Source organism: Zootoca vivipara, chromosome 2, assembly GCF_965207765.1.
Source record: "Zootoca vivipara chromosome 2, rZooViv2.hap1.1, whole genome shotgun sequence".
Taxonomy (NCBI): Eukaryota; Metazoa; Chordata; class Lepidosauria; order Squamata; family Lacertidae; genus Zootoca; species Zootoca vivipara.
The window spans coordinates 52,137,159-52,155,520 of record NC_142584.1 but is presented as its reverse complement, the minus strand read 5'-3'; the positions used below and the strand labels follow the sequence as shown (position 1 = coordinate 52,155,520).

Sequence of the window (18,362 nt, the reverse complement as noted above, 5' to 3'; positions counted from 1 at the left end):
GAAAAGGGTGGGGAGGGTGGGGACAAGGAGATTGTGGGAATGAATTCTAGGCAAGATAATATGGAAGGAAATTTTAGGCTGAGGAATAGGCCACAAGGGAAGAAAGATGGAATTTGAAACCTCAGCACTACAGAAAAGGGAAATGAGCAAGGGGAACCATAAACATTTAGGCTCTTCAGCAAGAGAATGGAGAGAGATGATGCCAGAGACTTTAACCCCTTAGTCCTTGCTTCCTACTGAAGCAAAGTGTAAATGCATATGTATGTTTGATCATATCCATTGTCACCCTCACTACTACTTTCCTTTTCCTCCTCCTGTGTAATCTGCAATCACAACAGTGATTGTAAACTCTATAGAAGTCTCTCTGGACACTAGGGGTAGAAACTGGAATGTTGTCTGACCAATAAACATTCTGTTCTTCCTGGTAGATTCAGGGTCGTCTGGTTCATTCTTCAGTAGTGCACTCTTCTCTCTGTTAGCTGATTTAGGGTGTTAGGCAGAGACATCCAGGGATGTCTCTCAACTATCTTCCTCACTCTTTCTTAACTCTTTGCTATTTAGACATACAGGTAATAGGTTTGCTAAGTTGCTGTTTTGGGTTGGAAAATACACTGCTCAGGCATGTTATGTGGAGCCCCTCCTCTCAGAGAAAGACTTAATTGGAGGATAACCCTGTCTGTCTGTGGCCAGGAGGAGGGTCGATCCTGGTGAGGAAACTCTCCTACAGCCAGGAAGAACAGGAAATATAAAAGTTAGTCAACATTCTAGTTCTATTTTAAAGTCTGGGATTTATAGACTTAATAACCTTCAACTCTCTTCTCAGTTCATCCATCTCAAGAGCCTGGCTGGTTGGAAGGAACCTTGAATGGAAAAACAGGATTGATCCCTGAGAACTATGTGGAGTTTCTATAACTATGGACCCATTCACACACAACATTGCTGAGCTTTACATGGTATCCATGACAACTGCCGATTAGAGTATTGTAGATCTTTTGCTGTTTGCCACTGTGAAAAGAAAGGTGAAGGACTCTGGTGCCTGTTCAGATGAATGTTTATGTAAATAATGTATGTTGCTCCTTATGTAATGCAATGTTTGTACAAAGACACTGCAGGAAATGGTGGATGTGAAAGGGGGAGGAACTTCAGCAGAGATTGTTCCGCTCTTCTACAAAAGGTGTGCACCCACTTTCTAAATTGTGTTTTGTTTTAGAGGGCACGATATTAGCAAGGTGTGTGTGTGTAAAGGTGGTTTAAAATGATTGCTTGATACCAAGCCCCATTTAACTGGAATTACTTGCACAAAATCACAAAAGTCATTGCGGGACTGATCTGTTGGTGCCCTCTCAGGTAACATCCAGAGAATGCTAGATGAACAAAAATTAGACCCCCTGCGCTTTCCTCTAGCTGGCCAAAATAAACCTCCGGTTTGCTTGGAGGAAACCATGTCTGTTCCTTTTATCTCCAGAAGGTGAAAATAATGTTTATATATACATCAAGACACTAATGGCTTTCTTCTGCAGAGATTAGCCATCCTGGACAATCAACGCATAAATAATTCCAATAATGAGAACTGCTTCACTACATAGACCAAAAACAATACAGCAGTTGCATTACAGTAATGCTTTTAACTTTTTAATGTCCAAGCAAGACACACAGCAGAATCTGACTGTTTTTTCAGAGTGTGTGTAGCAACTGTGATTCCCCCCCCCCCAAAAAAAAATATCCATCAGCAATATGAAGAATATAATGTTTTGGACCAAAGTTCATAAAGGCTTCTTTTTAAAAACCACACAACAACAGAGGAGCTAAGACTAAAATATCTGCAATCTCTTCAAACAGGAATTTCCTTCTTGGGGGACAAGGAGTGGCTTTTGTAGAATAGCACAGAATTGAGAGACTTGCTGTCCTTCTCTTGTCACTTACTAGCACAAATTTGTAGAAACAAGCATCCAAAACCTATTGTGCACTTGGGCCTATCTTTGATGTGGGCAGCTTCTGTCATTCACAGCAATACTTTCTGTCATTATGTCCCTTGCTTGCTTTGTATCCTGGTGTGTGTGTGTGTGTGTGTGTGTGTGTGATACATGATACACACTGCAGGGGTGGGGAACCTTTAGCATTAACGATGCCACTGAATTACAACTATCATCCCTGCCCATTGGCAGCATCTCAAGAGCCGCAGGTTCCCTTCCCCTCCTCTACACAGTCACCTGTCTTAGAATATTGTATTTATTGTGCAGCTGAGTGAAAAAGCTGGAAAACACACATATATGAAGTATTAGGATTGATGTTTTCACCTATTCATTGATGCCTTTCAGTAATGCCTTTCTCAGTGAAATACCTGTTTTGGGGAAGATGCACCCTTGTTCTAAATTGCATATTGTCTGCATAGCTGTATAATTTACACTTAATGACATGATTTAAAAGCCAAACTTTTCAGATACCATGCTTTGCTTTAAAAAGAAATTGAAAGTTTTGACTGTGTTTAGTTGAAACTGAAAAGTTGGCCCACTTACAGAAGTAGAAAAACTGGCACTTCCTGAAGAATTGTGGTTCCCCTGCCCCATGCCCCAGCTGCTGTGCTATCATATTTCAGTGGCCATAGACTTCTTCTGCTTTAAAATGTTTGTATGCTTTTTTTAATTTAATCTTAAATTCTTGAGTGTTCACATTGCTGTATGTTTCACTGACTGTTTTGAATTCGAGATGTAAATATGATGATTTGAAATATTGTGAAGTAAAGTTTTTATATATTCTGATTTTTTAACAGAAGTGTAATAAACTAGGTATTCAGTCAGCATTTAAACATATTTAACAAGAGATGCAGAGGCAAGCACAAATCTACACACCAACATTAGAGAAAATGATTTTTCCTGGTCTCCTTCATTTTGGCACCTATACCTGGCAGCAGCTTTTGCACATCTTCCATTTTTGTAAATATTTTTAGGCATCTTTGAAGGAGAGTAGTAAGTGTATTTTTCTATTGTGTTTTGTTCATTTCAAAGCTCTAGTGTTTATTGAACAAATAATATACGTATTGTATGCAATATTTCATCTCTGGGGTTTTCCTTAAGATTTCATCTGAACACTAAACTGTGGTTAATCTTAACATTATTGAAACAAGCCAGCTCCGTTGCTTGACACTGGCTTGTTTCTACCAAACCATAATTATGATTAATCACAGTTTGTTTGATTTGACAACATGACAAGCTGTAGTTAATCAAAGGCAGAAGAGAGAATTGTTGAATTTCTTGTTTCTGTACTGCAGGAGGAGGGGGCAGCACAAGTGTCTGAGGCCTCCATTCGCCTGCTCCTCCTATCCATGGTTTCTTGCGACATCTGAGCCAGCTAAGACTCTCTCTTGTGCTCTTTTAATACCCATGCAATCTCTGATGCTATAACTGGTGTATTTGTTTTTTTAATTTTTTTGAAATTCTCTACCAAGCTGCTTTTATTGCTGCTGGGAGATAAGTGCAGGTACTTGCATTCTCTGCTCCCAATACATCAGCCCACTTATTTTCAGGTGGACATAATTGAGAGACTGCCTTTATTATCCCTATGATTCTGATTCCTTCCCCCCCCCACACACACACACACTTCAAACACTATGCATTGGGGGTAAAAGCAGTTTGATGGGATCAGGTACTCTCAATAACAAAACAGCACAAGTGGGGATGATTTAAGGACTCAGGCTTCTTCAGTGCGGCCTCAGAAGCTGGCTTGTGTATATGTTAAGTTTTTAAAAAAACCAAACCCTTAGAACAACATATAATATACTGTTCCACCTCAGAATGTCATCCTACCACAGACTGCCTTTTTTTTTTACATAGAAACGTATTGGTTCCTACATTTTTTTTAATAAGTAAGAAATTTCTTCTCTCTTACAAGTTACTAGCATACCTTATGTTTTCAAGCAACAGCATTTTGAACTTTTCTTTTTAAGATGTTCTTGGCGCATAGTAAATCAAGAGTCCTTACTTGAAACTGCAGAGGTGCTTGGCAGGTCTGGTGCAGAGGGTTTTCAAAAGAGGAACTCATGTGTGGTCAGTGGTTAAAGGAAAATGAGGTAGTAGAATCCTGACATGGTAGAATGGATGGTACCGCTTTAGGCTTCCAATGTAAACAACAACAAGTCCACTAGTAGAGAATTAGCATATCCAGGAGAGAGAATGTAGTCCTCCTTTTAAACCCCTGAAAGATAAGGTGGGGGTGATGGGGGCTCCGCATGCAGGTGAGCATTCAAAGGTGTGACACCCTCTACCTGTAACCTAAAGAGGTGCCATCCATTCTAACACCTCAGAATTCCAATGCCTCATTCTTCATATGCAGAAGATGTCCAAGAAACCTATGAAATATTCCAGCAGAATTCCCTGTCAGCGATCCAGCCTGAAAACCAAGACTATGAAGCCCTTGGGGCAGGCATCCCCAAACTGCGGCCTTCCAGATGTTTTGGCCTACAACTCCCATGATCCCTAGCTGAGAGGACCAGTGGTCAGGGATGATGGGAATTGTAGTCCAAAACATCTGGAGGGCCAAAGTTTGGAGATGCCTGCTTTGGGGGATGATACACAATGCACATTGAAACCAAGTGAAGAATGAAAAGCCCATGGGCTTGTTAAAGAAATAATAATGGAATGGCCTTGCAAACCATCTATTCATCAGATCCCAGATTTCACAGTCAGGGACTTGAGGTAAATCTGGCCCTCGGATTAAATGGCACAGGACAGAGAAATATAAAATAGGATGTATTAGGTAGCAAAAACTCGAATGTGCCCCTTCCCCTTCAAGTCTATAGATCACAAGAGCCCTTAGGAAAATTAATTCAGAATGGCAGCTCCTTAAGCATCAATCTTATATTTGGGGAAGATAGCTTAGGTTCTTGGCAGCCAGACATACACACACACAACTGGAAATTAAGCTCTGACCGCCACACTATTATGGTAGTTTTGGCATTTCTTCTCTCCCTCTCCCTCCACCCCCAGATACTGTATGTCACATGTTTACTGAAATATAACATTTGGGAGAAAGCACTTTGAAAACAAAGCTGAACACAGTTAACATTCCAATGTTTGGGTTTCGACACCCAAGGCAGGCATTTTATTTGGCTAATGTGATAGAAATTGGGGGGAATTCGTCCTGACTGAAAGGTAGCTCCTCTTAGTGAGATGTTCATGTGTTAAATGCCTCCCTCTCTCCCTCTGCCTCATCGTTTGCTGAGCAGCGAAAGAGCAACGCATTATATTATCAGGAGTTAAATCAAGATACGGCTTTCTTATTTTCATTTCAAGTGCCGGAGGCATCTTTCCTCGCATCCATCTACAACTATGCCTGCCCCACTCATGGCTGCTTGGAGATCACCAAGAATTTAGAATGCCGCCTAGTGAGGAAAAAGTAATATATTGCTATTAATTGCTGTCCTCTCTGAATCCCTGAGGGTTCTCCTCAGCACTGATTTTGATGTTGGGCCAACACATCTTCAAACTTCTGCCTCATTATGCATGTAAAGAGAGAGGAAGATTCAGGAGGCTCCTTTGCCTTCTCTCCTGCCCTCTTCTTTTCTTTTGGCTGAGGGGTCTCTACACATACATACATACAAACACACACAGAGAGAGGTAGCTGGCTGAGGGGTTTCTTCTGCTCTTTTCAGCCTGGTCTGTGCTGGCAGCGAAGATCCTTTGGAAGACAAAATGCAAGAGTTTGGCTGAAATGCAAGAGTTTGGCCTTGTCTCCTGTTCTGAGGGGACATAGTCTCCTGTAACCACAGAGAACAGGAAATTCATGGTAAGGAATGTACTATTTCTCCCTCAGATTTTTAAATAGTTCCGCACCTGGATCCTACTAAGGAAGGGCAACACACACAACCAAGGTGGTAAATGTTTTCAGCCGTTTGTGTCCTGATAAAAATATGAACCAGCAACATGAGTTATGACTGGAAGCATTACTGTCTGAGCAAATATTTTTCCAGGTAAAAATTTTATGGCAGCCTTGGCTGTTTCACCTTTTCATGTGGACATATTTTTGCGGATTAATGCTAACACCGTACCAAAATCAACACAATCGGCAGTTTGGTAAGTAAGTTACTGAGGATTTATTTTTGCAAGTTGAGTAGATATTTTGTGGTTCTTCACAGCAGTTTCCCCAAAATGCAAATATTTATGTGTAACAGTATGACTAATCATAACTTTGCCTTCATTATCTTGCAGTTTTAGACGAGGAAGGTATCCAGAGAAAATCCTACTGGCTAAATAACAAATTGGTAATTTAAAACCATTAATTTTTATATCACATAATTACAGTATAAAATTACATTAAATAACTTAAGGTGCATGTTCCATAATTCCTAAGAACTTCTAATAGATACAAGTCCTAGAAATCTGTATTCAGTTCTCATTAAAATGCCATAAATGCTCAGATTAATACATGCCTATTCTAACACAGAAATCCTCGTTTTGAACACATTTGCAAGGAAGTACCAGTGTGTGAAAGTTCAGATTTGGTTTTCTTTAGTACTTCCAATACATTACCGTGCTTGTAAAGTTGTTGCTGTTAAGCAGCCTTTATTTTTTGCAGTCTGACTTTCTCAAACCATAACCATGAGCTGATCATAAACATTAGTGGTCCCAGCAGTTTTTTTATTTTACTTTTGTCTGGCTGATACACAAGTCTTCATGAAGCAAAGTAGCATGGAATCAGTGGACTGAAAAGGGGGGGGGGAGCCCAGCCGCCTCCCTCTTCCTTCTCTTTCTCTTTCACAATGCTGTCAGGAAGGAAAGAGTTATATGGATTGGGAAAGGGCTTACGCCATGCATGCAAAGAGAGGCCAACTTCCATTTAGAAGTAGCATCATGCATTTCTGACTCATTCCCCAAGACTTCAGGCAGGAATCTAGGAATCTTTCCCAACTCTACCTGTCGATTCCAGGGATTGACATGGGTACATCTGCATAAAAGGAGATAATGTACCACGGAACTATGGACTTTCCTCTAATGAATGAGTTAGTCTTTAAGGCGCCACAAAGACACTTTGTTGGGGTGGTGCAGTAGTGGTCTCGGCTACCCCGCTGCAAATTGTTATAATGAATCATAATCCCTGGTCAATAAAAGTGGTTCTCCAGGGGTTTTCTTCAAAGACTACAATTTATTCATGATCTCAAATCCTCACAAAGCCACCTGTACAACAAGCTGAGGTTCAGCTGTACCCATCCTTGCAGGAGATGAGGGCAAGAATATGGTCCCAGTTGCTTAAACGATCCCAAGATACAGCATCAACAAATTTGCCATCTTTCCTAGAGCAGTGAATTGGAATGTGTTACCATGCCAGCATCCCTGAACGTGAATCATCACACCAGAGGTACCTGTCATCAACACAGAGAGCTCAAGTAGCACTGCCTGGTGATGCTAATAAACAGGTCCTGCCTGAATGTAGATACAACTGCCAGACGAACCATGATCTTTGAAGGAAGTTCCATTGATTTCAGAGGGATTTACTTCTAAGTAAGTGTGTTTAGGATTGTTGACTAAATATGAGTTACAAAACAAGTACACCAGAGCTCATGTGGACTTTCAATTCGAAACAAGAGAGTAACTCTTTCCCCATGAAATATTTTCTGTATAAGAAATTATCTGTCAACGCAAAGCTGATATGCTTACAAAACAGGTGTGGAAGAATGCTAGAGGCCCAAGAAGCACAAATGGTTAGTGTTAGGCAAATTGTAAAATCTTAATTTCAGATAAACACCCAAAGGCGCTCTTTGCCTTGAGAGTTTTCAACACTCACTGTACGCCACGACCATATACAATATGCTGTTTCATTGAGAGTGTAAGAATTTCCCTTCACAACCATCTCTCTACTGTTGAAGGGAGTGTAAATTAAATTGAAAATGTGATAAACGGCAATGGGTGGCAACAAAATCTTCATATTACACAGCCTACTGCTTCACATGGCTTGTAAAGACATACATACACTAACTTGCTCAGGCTTTCCCTGACCCATGAGAGTGTCGAAACAAAATAAAAAAAATCCTTCCAGCAGTACCTTAAAGACCAACTAAGTTTTTTATTTTGGTATGAGCTTTCGTGTGCATGCACACTTCTTCAGATACACACATGAGAGTGTGTTCTTATAGCAATGTGGAAAATGAATTGTTATCAAGGAGGTGTAGCTGGCCTTGCACAATTAACCCTTCCTGTCACCATGAACTCAACAGCAGTGATTCTAATGCTGACTTGGTTGCTTGCAGGAGCACTTCTTGTGTAGAGAGAGCCCAGCTGTAGGTTAATTACCTTGCTTGCCTGTTGGCCTAGAAATCCCAAAGCCAGGTGAAGGTAGTAACAATCAAGACAGGTGAAGGTAGCTTAAAAAACACAGGGCTTGAGCCGGAGTGGAGGGGGGTGGACTTTGAGGAAAGCTTAATATGCTTTAGGTGCAGTATAGCTTGGCCAGACTGAGATCTACTCTGCTGCTACATCCCCGGGGCTCCCAACTGCTGAAATGAGGTATTGTTGCTTGCTCAGTATGTTGGTCTATTCTATCCTTGTGCAAATGAAGGATTCTGTAAAGGCCTGGTACCCTTGTGTAAAGGAGGACCTGGTATGTTAGTCTATCCTATTCTTGTGTCCTGGTAGGTTAGTCTATTCTATTCGTGTCTGTCCTTGTGTAAAGGAGGGATTCTGTATCCTTCTGTAGCTTGCTTTTCTTTAATGACTCATGAGAGAGAGTATTTGGGATGAGAACATGGTACCATGTATGTCTTGGGCCTGGAACTCAATAGTTGTGCTTCCAGATATTCATTACTATTGCACATCAGTGGGGGGCAGGGATGCCAACTTGAATAAAATTGTGGGGGCCCAGGTAATCCCCACCCCACATAATCAATCGCATGACCCAGTGCACACACCTCATTTGAATGGGAATGCTTTGTGGGAGCTTTGTTGGAGCCCAGCCACTTCAAATATTTTATTGTGGAGGCCAAAGCCCCTACAATATAGGAATTGGTTCCTATAGTGGATGGAGGTTTGTGTTCCCTCCTCCTTTCCCCTCAATCACTGTTTTTCCACACTCTGCTGCCTTGTTCTGTTCTGGGCATGTGCATAGGTATGTTTGTACCTGTGCAGCTGCACCTTATTTTTTATATATAAAAACCCCCCACATACATATATTTTACAATGGATAAAATGGAGACTTGTTTGGGGGATATGGAGGAATAGCCATTTCCATTTGGATCATAATGAATAATAATGATACAGAAGTGTAGCACAAAACCATTGCAGAATTATTATTATTATTATTATTATTATTATTATTATTATTAGTTAAAGTTAATTATGTACTGCAATCATTGTTTATGAGGTAATCCCCATATGCACTATATGAAGATTTTGAGAGAACAGCTCCTGTTGAGGTTCAGACATGCTTTCTGCATGCAACTGTACTGTACGTGGAAACAGACATGCAGTTTAAAATTAAACAGGTTGGCATTTTGATGCTGGCATGTGGATGCTGCAAAATCTTGTGTGTACGAACAGCACAGATTTCACAATAAACTCGCATCTGGAAGCACCCTATAATGTGCTTCTCTGTAGCTGTGACTGCCAAAAGCTTAAAACAAGACAGAGATTCCTTGTGTTGCCTTTGCATAATGTTGGCCGTGGAAATACAACAAAAGAAAGTTGAGCAATCAATCACTTTCCACACAAGAGATTTTTTCCCCAAAGAGCAGAAGGCCTTGTGGCACTTCCCATAAACCTGGAATATCCTGAATATAATTGCAGCGTCTCCTGCAGGTGTGAGACAATCCTGTTTGGGGAAGGAGTGGGTGAAGACACAGCAGAGTTTGAAGAATCAGGAGAAATATTCTCAAGGGAGGTTTTCACTAGAAATCAGGGGTGCCAACTTGAATAAAACAATGGGGGTGGAGTGGGGGCAGGTAAGCCCTTCTCATGACACAGTGCACACACATCATTTGAATGGCAATATCCATTAATTTTCTGGTTCCTGTCGCCCTCAAATATTATATTGGGGCGGGCGGAGCCCCCTCAGCTCCTATGCTAGCAATGCTAATATTTGCCCTTAGTAGGGCTGTAGAGCTTTCCGGGTTGCAACTGTCCTTTTACAAACAAAAGTTGGGATTGTAAAATTATCTGCGTTGGCCCCACAGCCAGCCTTTGTGAAACTGAAAATGAAGTTGGCAGGAGCCCTCTAGCCAGACCAAGCGTAAATGCTAACCTGTGCTCCTTATTTCCTGCTACCTTTCCATTTGCTCATCATGAGAATCGTGTGGTGAATCTGTGTGGAATGAATGTCATTCGCATAGTGCTGCCTGCTAAGGGCTTGCGAGAGAAGTGTCTCCCCTGTGATATGAATGACTTCATTGCTCCACTTTTGGTCAGGTCATTCCTCGCAAGTGACGCCTGGCAGCTTTCTGTCTGTGACATCGTCTGTTTACCCAGCTATGGAAATATTTTAAACAAACTCCAACGACATTTTCTTCCTCCAGAAATACATCTGGAGAGAGCTTAGCTATGTGGGCAGTAGGTGTAAACAAATATTTGGAGTCATCCCGACCTCTTTCCCTCCCCACCCTCCTTTTCTGCATGTTCATGCAGAGAAACAACATTTGAGTCCTCTCTACTGCATTGACTAAAAACGTGGAAACCTGAAAATCCTTTGGGGTGATAGCCTGGGTGGCTCAGTTTATCCAGCTGCACATCACTCAGCTGTGTGTGAGCAGCCGCCTCTTGAGTTGTTACTTTTGCTTCTGTTCTTAGATGTATTTTATGTACCTCTGCTAAAGGGCACTTTAGGTATTCCTGTGAGGGGCTCTTTAAACCAGCCGTATGTGAGTCTTCATTGAACTCATGCCAGCACCATGTTCTGGTTTGATTTGCGTTATTAATTGCGTATCAAAAAGGGAAAGGGAAAGAGGCGACGGCGCACAAAGCAGAAAGTGCAGAGCATAAAGCAAACAGTGGAGCCAGTGACCTTTCCAAGCTCACAGCCTCTCTCCCGCTCCCTCTCTCTAATGCCACATTGATCAGGACCTTAAGGGGAACTGTGCTAAATGATGAGGGCAGCAAGGTCCTTGGCCATCTGCTGTTTCCCAGACAAGAGCACTGGAGGCTCAGATTATGCTGATCTGCATAATCCATTATTATTGCTGTGAGAATTCGAGAGTGTGGTGTGGCTAACTTGCCTGCCGTTTGAGGCTTTCTCCGTTATGTTGCAGTGGCAGGAGAGGCATGTTTGTGGGGTGTGGGGCAGAGCGGCCATTTTACCAGGGCCTCCATTTGAACGGGGGGGGGGGAGGATTTGATAAGTTTTGCAGCTTGTTTTTGTGCACATAAGACAAAAATGTGGCACAATCTTTTAGCTCGGAGCCACACCTTGAAGCACACCTTGAAGACTTCATAAAATACATGCTTTTGCTTCAGTAATTAGTGTATTTGCACAGGAGAGATAGAAAAGCATTCAGTCAATAATTAAATTGTTTTGTTTTCCTGTGCTGTCAATTATATATAGTAATTTATTTTTGGTTATGCCTAAGGGACTTAAAACCTCTTGGTTTGCTCAGCAGTGCATCCATTTTACATTCTGGCAAACGGGTCCGCTGTAGTATTGCACTAGGCAGTGGTGCCCCCCCCCCGTTTCCTCCCTCTCCATTTAGAAAAGGTTTCTCAGCACAGAATGCAAGCACACCTTACTAAGAAATATACAGTGCATGGGAATAGTTTAGAGATGATGTATCCAGGCTGAGGAAGCACTTGGATTCTTTCAGAGGGGAGCAGCTGAGAGGGAATTAGCCACCCAGAGAGAGTGTGGCTGCTTGTCGATCTCCCAGTGATAATACCGTAACTAAAATTAACCATGTCAAAGTCCAGCTGTCTAGCCAGCCTCTCCCTTTAAATGGTTGTTTGGGTTGTGATAACTGCTGATAAAAGAGAAATGAAATAAGCTGACGCAACCCAGGCGACATAAGGGTTTGCTTCGGTGTACCTTAACAGGTGGGAAAATTTGGGTGATCAATTTGCTTCACTTCTGCTTGTTCGTGTAAATGGCAACTTGTGTTCTGCCTGGCTGCTCCAATGGCGAGTTTGTTTTGTGTAAGAAGCTTATCACCCTAAATGCTGACCACAGGTATTGTGTGGACTTTGCAACCGATAACTCCAAAGGGACTTGGTGTTTTGCAACAAGGTGTTTTGCTTGCTGATACTTTCTCTTTGGAGACGTGTCCTCGTTTCGAACTGATGATTGCTAACTTGGCTTAACAGCTGGGGAAATACCTCAGTCAGGGCCTGCCTTTGGTCCTGAGCATTCTGTGTGAGGCAAGTGGGTAGATGATGATAATGATAATAATGACAACAAATTAAACAATTTATTTATACCCCACCCATTTGGCTGGGTTTCCTCAGGCACTCTGGGCATCTCCCAACAGAATTTAATCACAATAAAACATCAAACATTAAAAACCTCCCTTAACAACAACAACAACATAAAGGTAAAGGGACCCCTGACCTTTAGGTCCAGTCGCAGACAACTCTGGGGTTGCGGCGCTCATCTCACTTTACTGGCTGAGGGAGCCGGCATTTGTCTGCAGACAGCTTCCAGGTCATGTGGCCAGCATGACAAAGCTGCTTCTGGCAAACCAGAGCAGCACACGGAAACGCCGTTTACCTTCCCACTGTAGCAGTACCTCTTTATCTACTCAAATGAGCACTTCGTGGCCCCATGCCAGGAACCAGGAGCAACCAGCACACTCTATTCTCAATCATTTTCAGAAGTATATAAGTTCCCACCCCAGCACTTTAGGCCAGACTTCCCCCACCTGATGACCTACATATTCCCCCCCCCCATCTGTGGCCAGTAGCCATGCCAGATGGGGCTGAGGGGCTTTTCAGTTGGACACCTGGAGAGCGTCAGGTTGTGGGAGGCTGCTTGTGGCTATTATTGATCCTAAACCAAGGATGGGGCAGGGTTTTTTCCCCCTGCATAAGGTCTGACTGAGCAGAAGCCCAAGGCTGCCCTTGCCACCACTACCCAGCAGCACAGAGGATCAGATGTTGAATGATTTTCTAGGTAACAGGAGGTGCTTCTGGGCCTCTTAATGCAACCTCACTTCACTCGAGATGGGTTTTGAGAATGTGCTCTTGCATGTTTTCATCCACAGCAATTCTCTGGAGGGGTGGGGAAGAAACTCAGACTTAGCCTACAAAAAGTGTTCATTTCACAAAATCCCAACACGGGCAGTATAACACTGATTTTGTTTTTAACCATCAGCTTCAAATGGTGGCAAATAATAACTCCCCCCAAATCCTAACCCAGTGTTATGATTAGAAAGTGCATTGTGCGTTAATTACTTTAATGAGTGAAATCAGAACACTTCAGGCAATTATATCTTAATAGGCTTGTGCTAATTAGAAATTAATTTTGACAACTAGCAGGCAAATCCTTTCTCTGTTTTAAACCTGTGCTTTTCATTCTACTCCCTGGATACTGAAGCAAAATCTGACAAAGGAGCTTGTAATTTAACACACACCGTCTGGAGACTCGCAGGCAGGACCCAGCAATTGCCTGTTGCAAATCCTCCCTTCAGCTAATGAAGTTTTTACTAGCTTATAAACATCACATAAAAATGGCATGGAAACAGCAACTATGCTCTAAAACTCACTGGTGCACTAAGGAAGTATAAACTGTTGGAGGGAGGTGTCTACTGCTAGGCAGGCTATTTCTCTTCGTCTGGAAAAAGGCAAGGAGAATGGCATTTCTTCTGTTTAAATCCTTCCCAGGTGCTCTGATAAAATAGCTTTTTTTTAGGACTGTCATATCTGATAGAAACCCCTCTCTTTACAAGGAGACTCCTCATGAAAGCCAAAATACTGAGATCTAAATTCAGAACTATCAAATCAGAGTGGTTTGGGATTTTTGACTTTTTGCCAGGATAGGGGCTGGTTGTCTTTTTGTGTCTGTTTTGTCTTTGCTTAAATGAAACTCTTCCCTCAGATTTGTTTCGCGGAAGCAAGCTTCAAGCAGCTATTCTATTTTCATTTGATATAAATACCATCAAAGTGTTTGAGGCTTCTGTGGTTTTGCAGACCAAGTATCCAGTTTCCATGTGTTCAGTAGAGCTTAATAAACTAGTTTCTAAATGCTATGGTCTCTCAGAAAAGCCTGATAAAGTGTGGTCTCTCAGTGCTTTCTTTCTGGGATTCTACTCCCTCTCTGCCCTTCGAAGAATCAGGATATCCTAAAAACAACCCCCAAACAACCATTATACAAGGCATTTATAATGTTTTATTATGTTTTTTATGTATGTTGGGGGACGCAGGTGGCGCTGTGGGTTAAACCACAGAGCGTAGGGCTTGCTGATCAGAAGGTCAGCGGTTCGAATCCCTGCAACGGGGTGAGCTCCCTTTGCTCAGTCCCTGCTCCTTCCAACCTAGCAGTTCGAAAGCATGTCAAAGTTCAAGTGGATAAATAGGTACCACTACAGTGGGAAGGTAAACGGTGTTTCTGTGTGCTGCTCTGGTTCGCCAGAAGTGGCTTAGTCATGCTGGCCACATGACCTGGAAGCTGTACGCCGGCTCCCTTGGCCAATAACGTGAGATGAGCGCCGCAGCCCCAGAGTCGGTCACGACTGGACCTAATGGTCAGGGGTCCCTTTACCTTTTATGTATGTTGGAAGCCACCCTGAGTGGCTGGGGCAACCCAGTCATATGGGTGGGGTATACAAATAAATTAATTTCTGATTTAAGCTGCAAATACCAGCCTTTTCTGAGGAATCTAAGAAATATTAGCATTGCAGTATGCACTGGGCAATTTTAACCAGAAATTTATTAGACATTGCTTTCATCTGGATGTACCCCCAGCCCAAATGCTTACCTGTTCATATTAATTTTGTGATGTGAATTCAATAATCTCCCAAACTTCTAAACTGAAAAACCTACAGTAATCAGAGAAGCAATCGAAGGAGTTGTCAGATGCAGGGAATAATCACAATCAGCTTTTGAATTATGAGGGAGAATTCCTGGGGGCACTTAAAAGAAGATGATCTGGGCTTGGGAAGAAGGGGCAGTTGAATCTTCCATCATGCTAGTACTGCCATAAGGGTCAACAAGGCCTGGTGACATTCTTTTGCTGATGTAAGCATCAGGCCAGTGGAGAAGTGAAGGCCTTGCCTGGCTCTCGTGAACCAATAGTATTGTTTTAAAAATATGTTAAAATACAATCAAATGACCCCAGTGGACAACTTGTAGCATGGTAGTTAGTGCCCACTGTGCATTGTACAGCATGAATAAGAAATTATGAGGCCAAGTAAAAGAAGCTTGGTGTGAACATTATGCAGTTTAGCACCTAAAGGAAATGAGAATATTATGGAAAAGCTAGGAATCTCCATTTATTTCCAATCTGTTGCTTGCAATTGGCTTTTAAACATACTGGCTATCTTTTCCCTGTTGTTGTGCTTCATTCTTCAACCTTGGAGAGGTTTTTCCCCTTGCATGATTAAATTCCACTGGCTTTCTATACGAATTGGCCACACATCAAATGCCAAAAGCTGGATAAGGAAAAAATTGCGCTGCTGAACAATGTTGCTAGTGATTCCATTATGACTTAACCCATATCTGTATCGTTAAAATGCACACACATACGCATCTGATATATAAATCACGCACATATAAATGTGGATGTGAAGCTGTTTTTATTCCCTCTGAATTTTTAGATAGCAAACTTTGAAACTGACTGAAAATATGCTGTAGGAAATAACTACTTGATGTTTAGAATGTAGTTTTGACCTGGATCATGACTTTATTGTAACAACACATTCTACACCAATTATGAAGATGATAATTAGAGTCATAGAAATAATTTATGATTCATTCATCAGCACCCTCTAGTACAGAGGTAGATCTACAGATGTTTTTGAACCCAAACTCCCATTATCTGACCATTGGCCTTGTGGACTGAGGTTGACGAGAGAGTAGTTATTAGCAGGCATCATGGGTTGTTGTGACGCCAAAACTACTATAAAAGTTTGGTGAACTTAAAATGCTATTGCAAAAAAGTAGGACAGTGCAGAGAATGGTACAAATGAGAAATATTTTTCCATAGTTCCAGAAATTTATAGGGTCCTTGTTAACAGCTCTGTGTGGCACCTTTAAGACGTAACCGATTCATGCTTCAATCCTGTCCATAACAGGAAGCAGTCCCCATGGAATTCAGTAGGGATTACTTCTGTGCATGAGGCATGGTGAGGCAGTGTATGTGTCCACTGTTTCTTTGCAAAGAAGAGGATAGGCAGAGAGCCAGAAATCTTCTAAAATACAAATTTAATCTGCTTTGAATAAAATGCATCTAGAAATTTATTTTTCGGATGTGATCCAGAGATGTATAAGAACACACATTTATATCTCCAAGTTGTGAATTCTGAAAAAAAAAAAAACTTAACGTGCTTTCCTGAATGCAAAAACATGCCAGAAATGCTCAAGCTTCAAGGCTGGTTTCTAAAGAGATGATTCTTTTTAAATCTCTTTCTCCCTCCCTTTTCCCCAAGCCTCTGGTTCTGAGGCACCATGACCCTCTCTTCTAGAATTGTCAATATTGGTTATCTAAAGTAATTCCAAGAAAGAACACATTCTTTGAACTAGCGAGTACATCTCTTTTGAGGAATTGAGCATTTTTGTAGTGCTGGGTCATCCAGCCTTCTGCAAAACACTAGATATATTAAACTGTGTATAGAAATGGAAGAATAATGTGCTTACTCACTTCTTCATTTGATTGTTAAATACAGTGGAACCTCGGTTTACGAACACCTCGGTTTACGAATTTTTGGTTTACGAACGCCGCGGACCCATCTGGAACGGATTAATCCACTTTCCATTACTTTCAATGGGAAAGTTCACTTCAGTTTATGAACGCTTCAGTTTAAGTACTCCGCGGACCGTCTGGAACAGATTAATCCACTTTCCATTACTTTCAATGGGAAAGTTCGCTACAGTTTATGAACGCTTCAGTTTAAGTACTCCGCGGACTGTCTGGAATGGATTAATCCACTTTCCATTACTTTCAATGGGAAAGTTCGCTTCAGTTTATGAACGCTTCAGTTTAAGTACTCCGCGGACCGTCTGGAACGGATTAATCCACTTTCCATTACTTTCAATGGGAAAGTTTGCTACAGTTTATGAACGCTTCAGTTTATGAACAGACTTCCGGAACCAATTGTGTTCATAAACCGAGGTACCACTGTACTGCAAATGTTTTAAATATGCCCATTTACAGCTTCTTATGCTTGCTGTTAATAATGTCCCGTAAAAATGGGCGCAGAACCCTTGCGCTTATTCAGCGGTCTGTTTTTGTTGCCGAGTTCCTCTGGGATAGGATTGCTGTGACGAGGCATGGGGGCACCATCTTGGGATCATTCTGCACAACTGTAGCACCCCTAGACTCCCCTGTAGGTGAGTGCCATTCACTGGGGCGGCCCCTCATTTTTCCTGAGTTCCCAGCCACGGAAGCAGGAGGTGGTGAAGGCAAGCCTGGCTAAGGTGAGCTGTGCGTAGCGATTTATCCATGACTTGGCAGAGAGCATCCTGCGCCACATGCACCACAAATTGTGCAACTAGCGTGGGCTGTGCTGGCACAACTAGACAGTTTGTTGGCACAGACTTGGGCTCACACTCTGGTCTGTGTGTCCAAGCTGCACCACTACCTGCTTGGTGCAATCCACAAGGGTCCCTATATTTTGTATTAGAGCAACAACAATTTCAGGCCTGACCTGTGGCGTGCTGTATAAAGCTGTTGATATTGTTACACACCACCCCCAATCTCCAGGAGCGCTTTGCCCTGCCTGGGTCTGTTTCCTTTTGGAAAATAAGGCACAGTGGAGACTGCAGGGTCTTTCTGATACATAGTTTATTTACACACACATATACAACCTGAGCCTACAACGGTGGGGTTCACAGCATTAACTCTCCCAATACATTGGAGCCAAACAGAAATCTGCCATTGCTGTCTGAAACTCTTTTCAAGCTTGCTGTGTTTTAAAGATTGCTACTATTTTCCTCCAGCCCACATCATTCCGAAGTGTAATCCTAAAACTCTCCACTCTGCTTTGTCGTTCAGAGACAGGCTCCATCCATTTCCTGGCTGGCACAAAGACTTTGCTGATGCCCCATCTCCCCTGTATTTGTTGTCTGTTCTGTCTCTCAGGCGATCTCCTGAACACCGGAAACTGATTTGGCCTGTATTTTAACACTTTGCTAAATCCAGTGTCTGGCAGGCAATGTTAACACCCCAAACATCGATTACATTACCTATCAGACCCAGGAATGATGGCGAATCTGGCACCTACAACTCATAACAATATTGTTGCTGAT

General features: G+C 42.2%; 1 protein-coding gene across 3 annotated transcripts in view; it reads left to right on the top strand.

Moving 5' to 3' along the window:
* The window catches only part of ARHGAP26 (Rho GTPase activating protein 26), a 212,389-nt gene extending 209,630 nt beyond the window's left edge, over window positions 1-2,759 (top strand). For all 3 annotated transcript variants that reach the window (XM_035105360.3, XM_088663139.1, XM_088663141.1), the window contains exon 23: window positions 824-2,759. In XM_035105360.3, coding sequence (XP_034961251.1) covers window positions 824-912 — 89 coding nt within the window. In that variant the 3' untranslated portion in view covers window positions 913-2,759. The remainder of the gene's footprint in view (window positions 1-823) is intronic.
* Window positions 2,760-18,362: the final 15,603 nt, after the last annotated feature.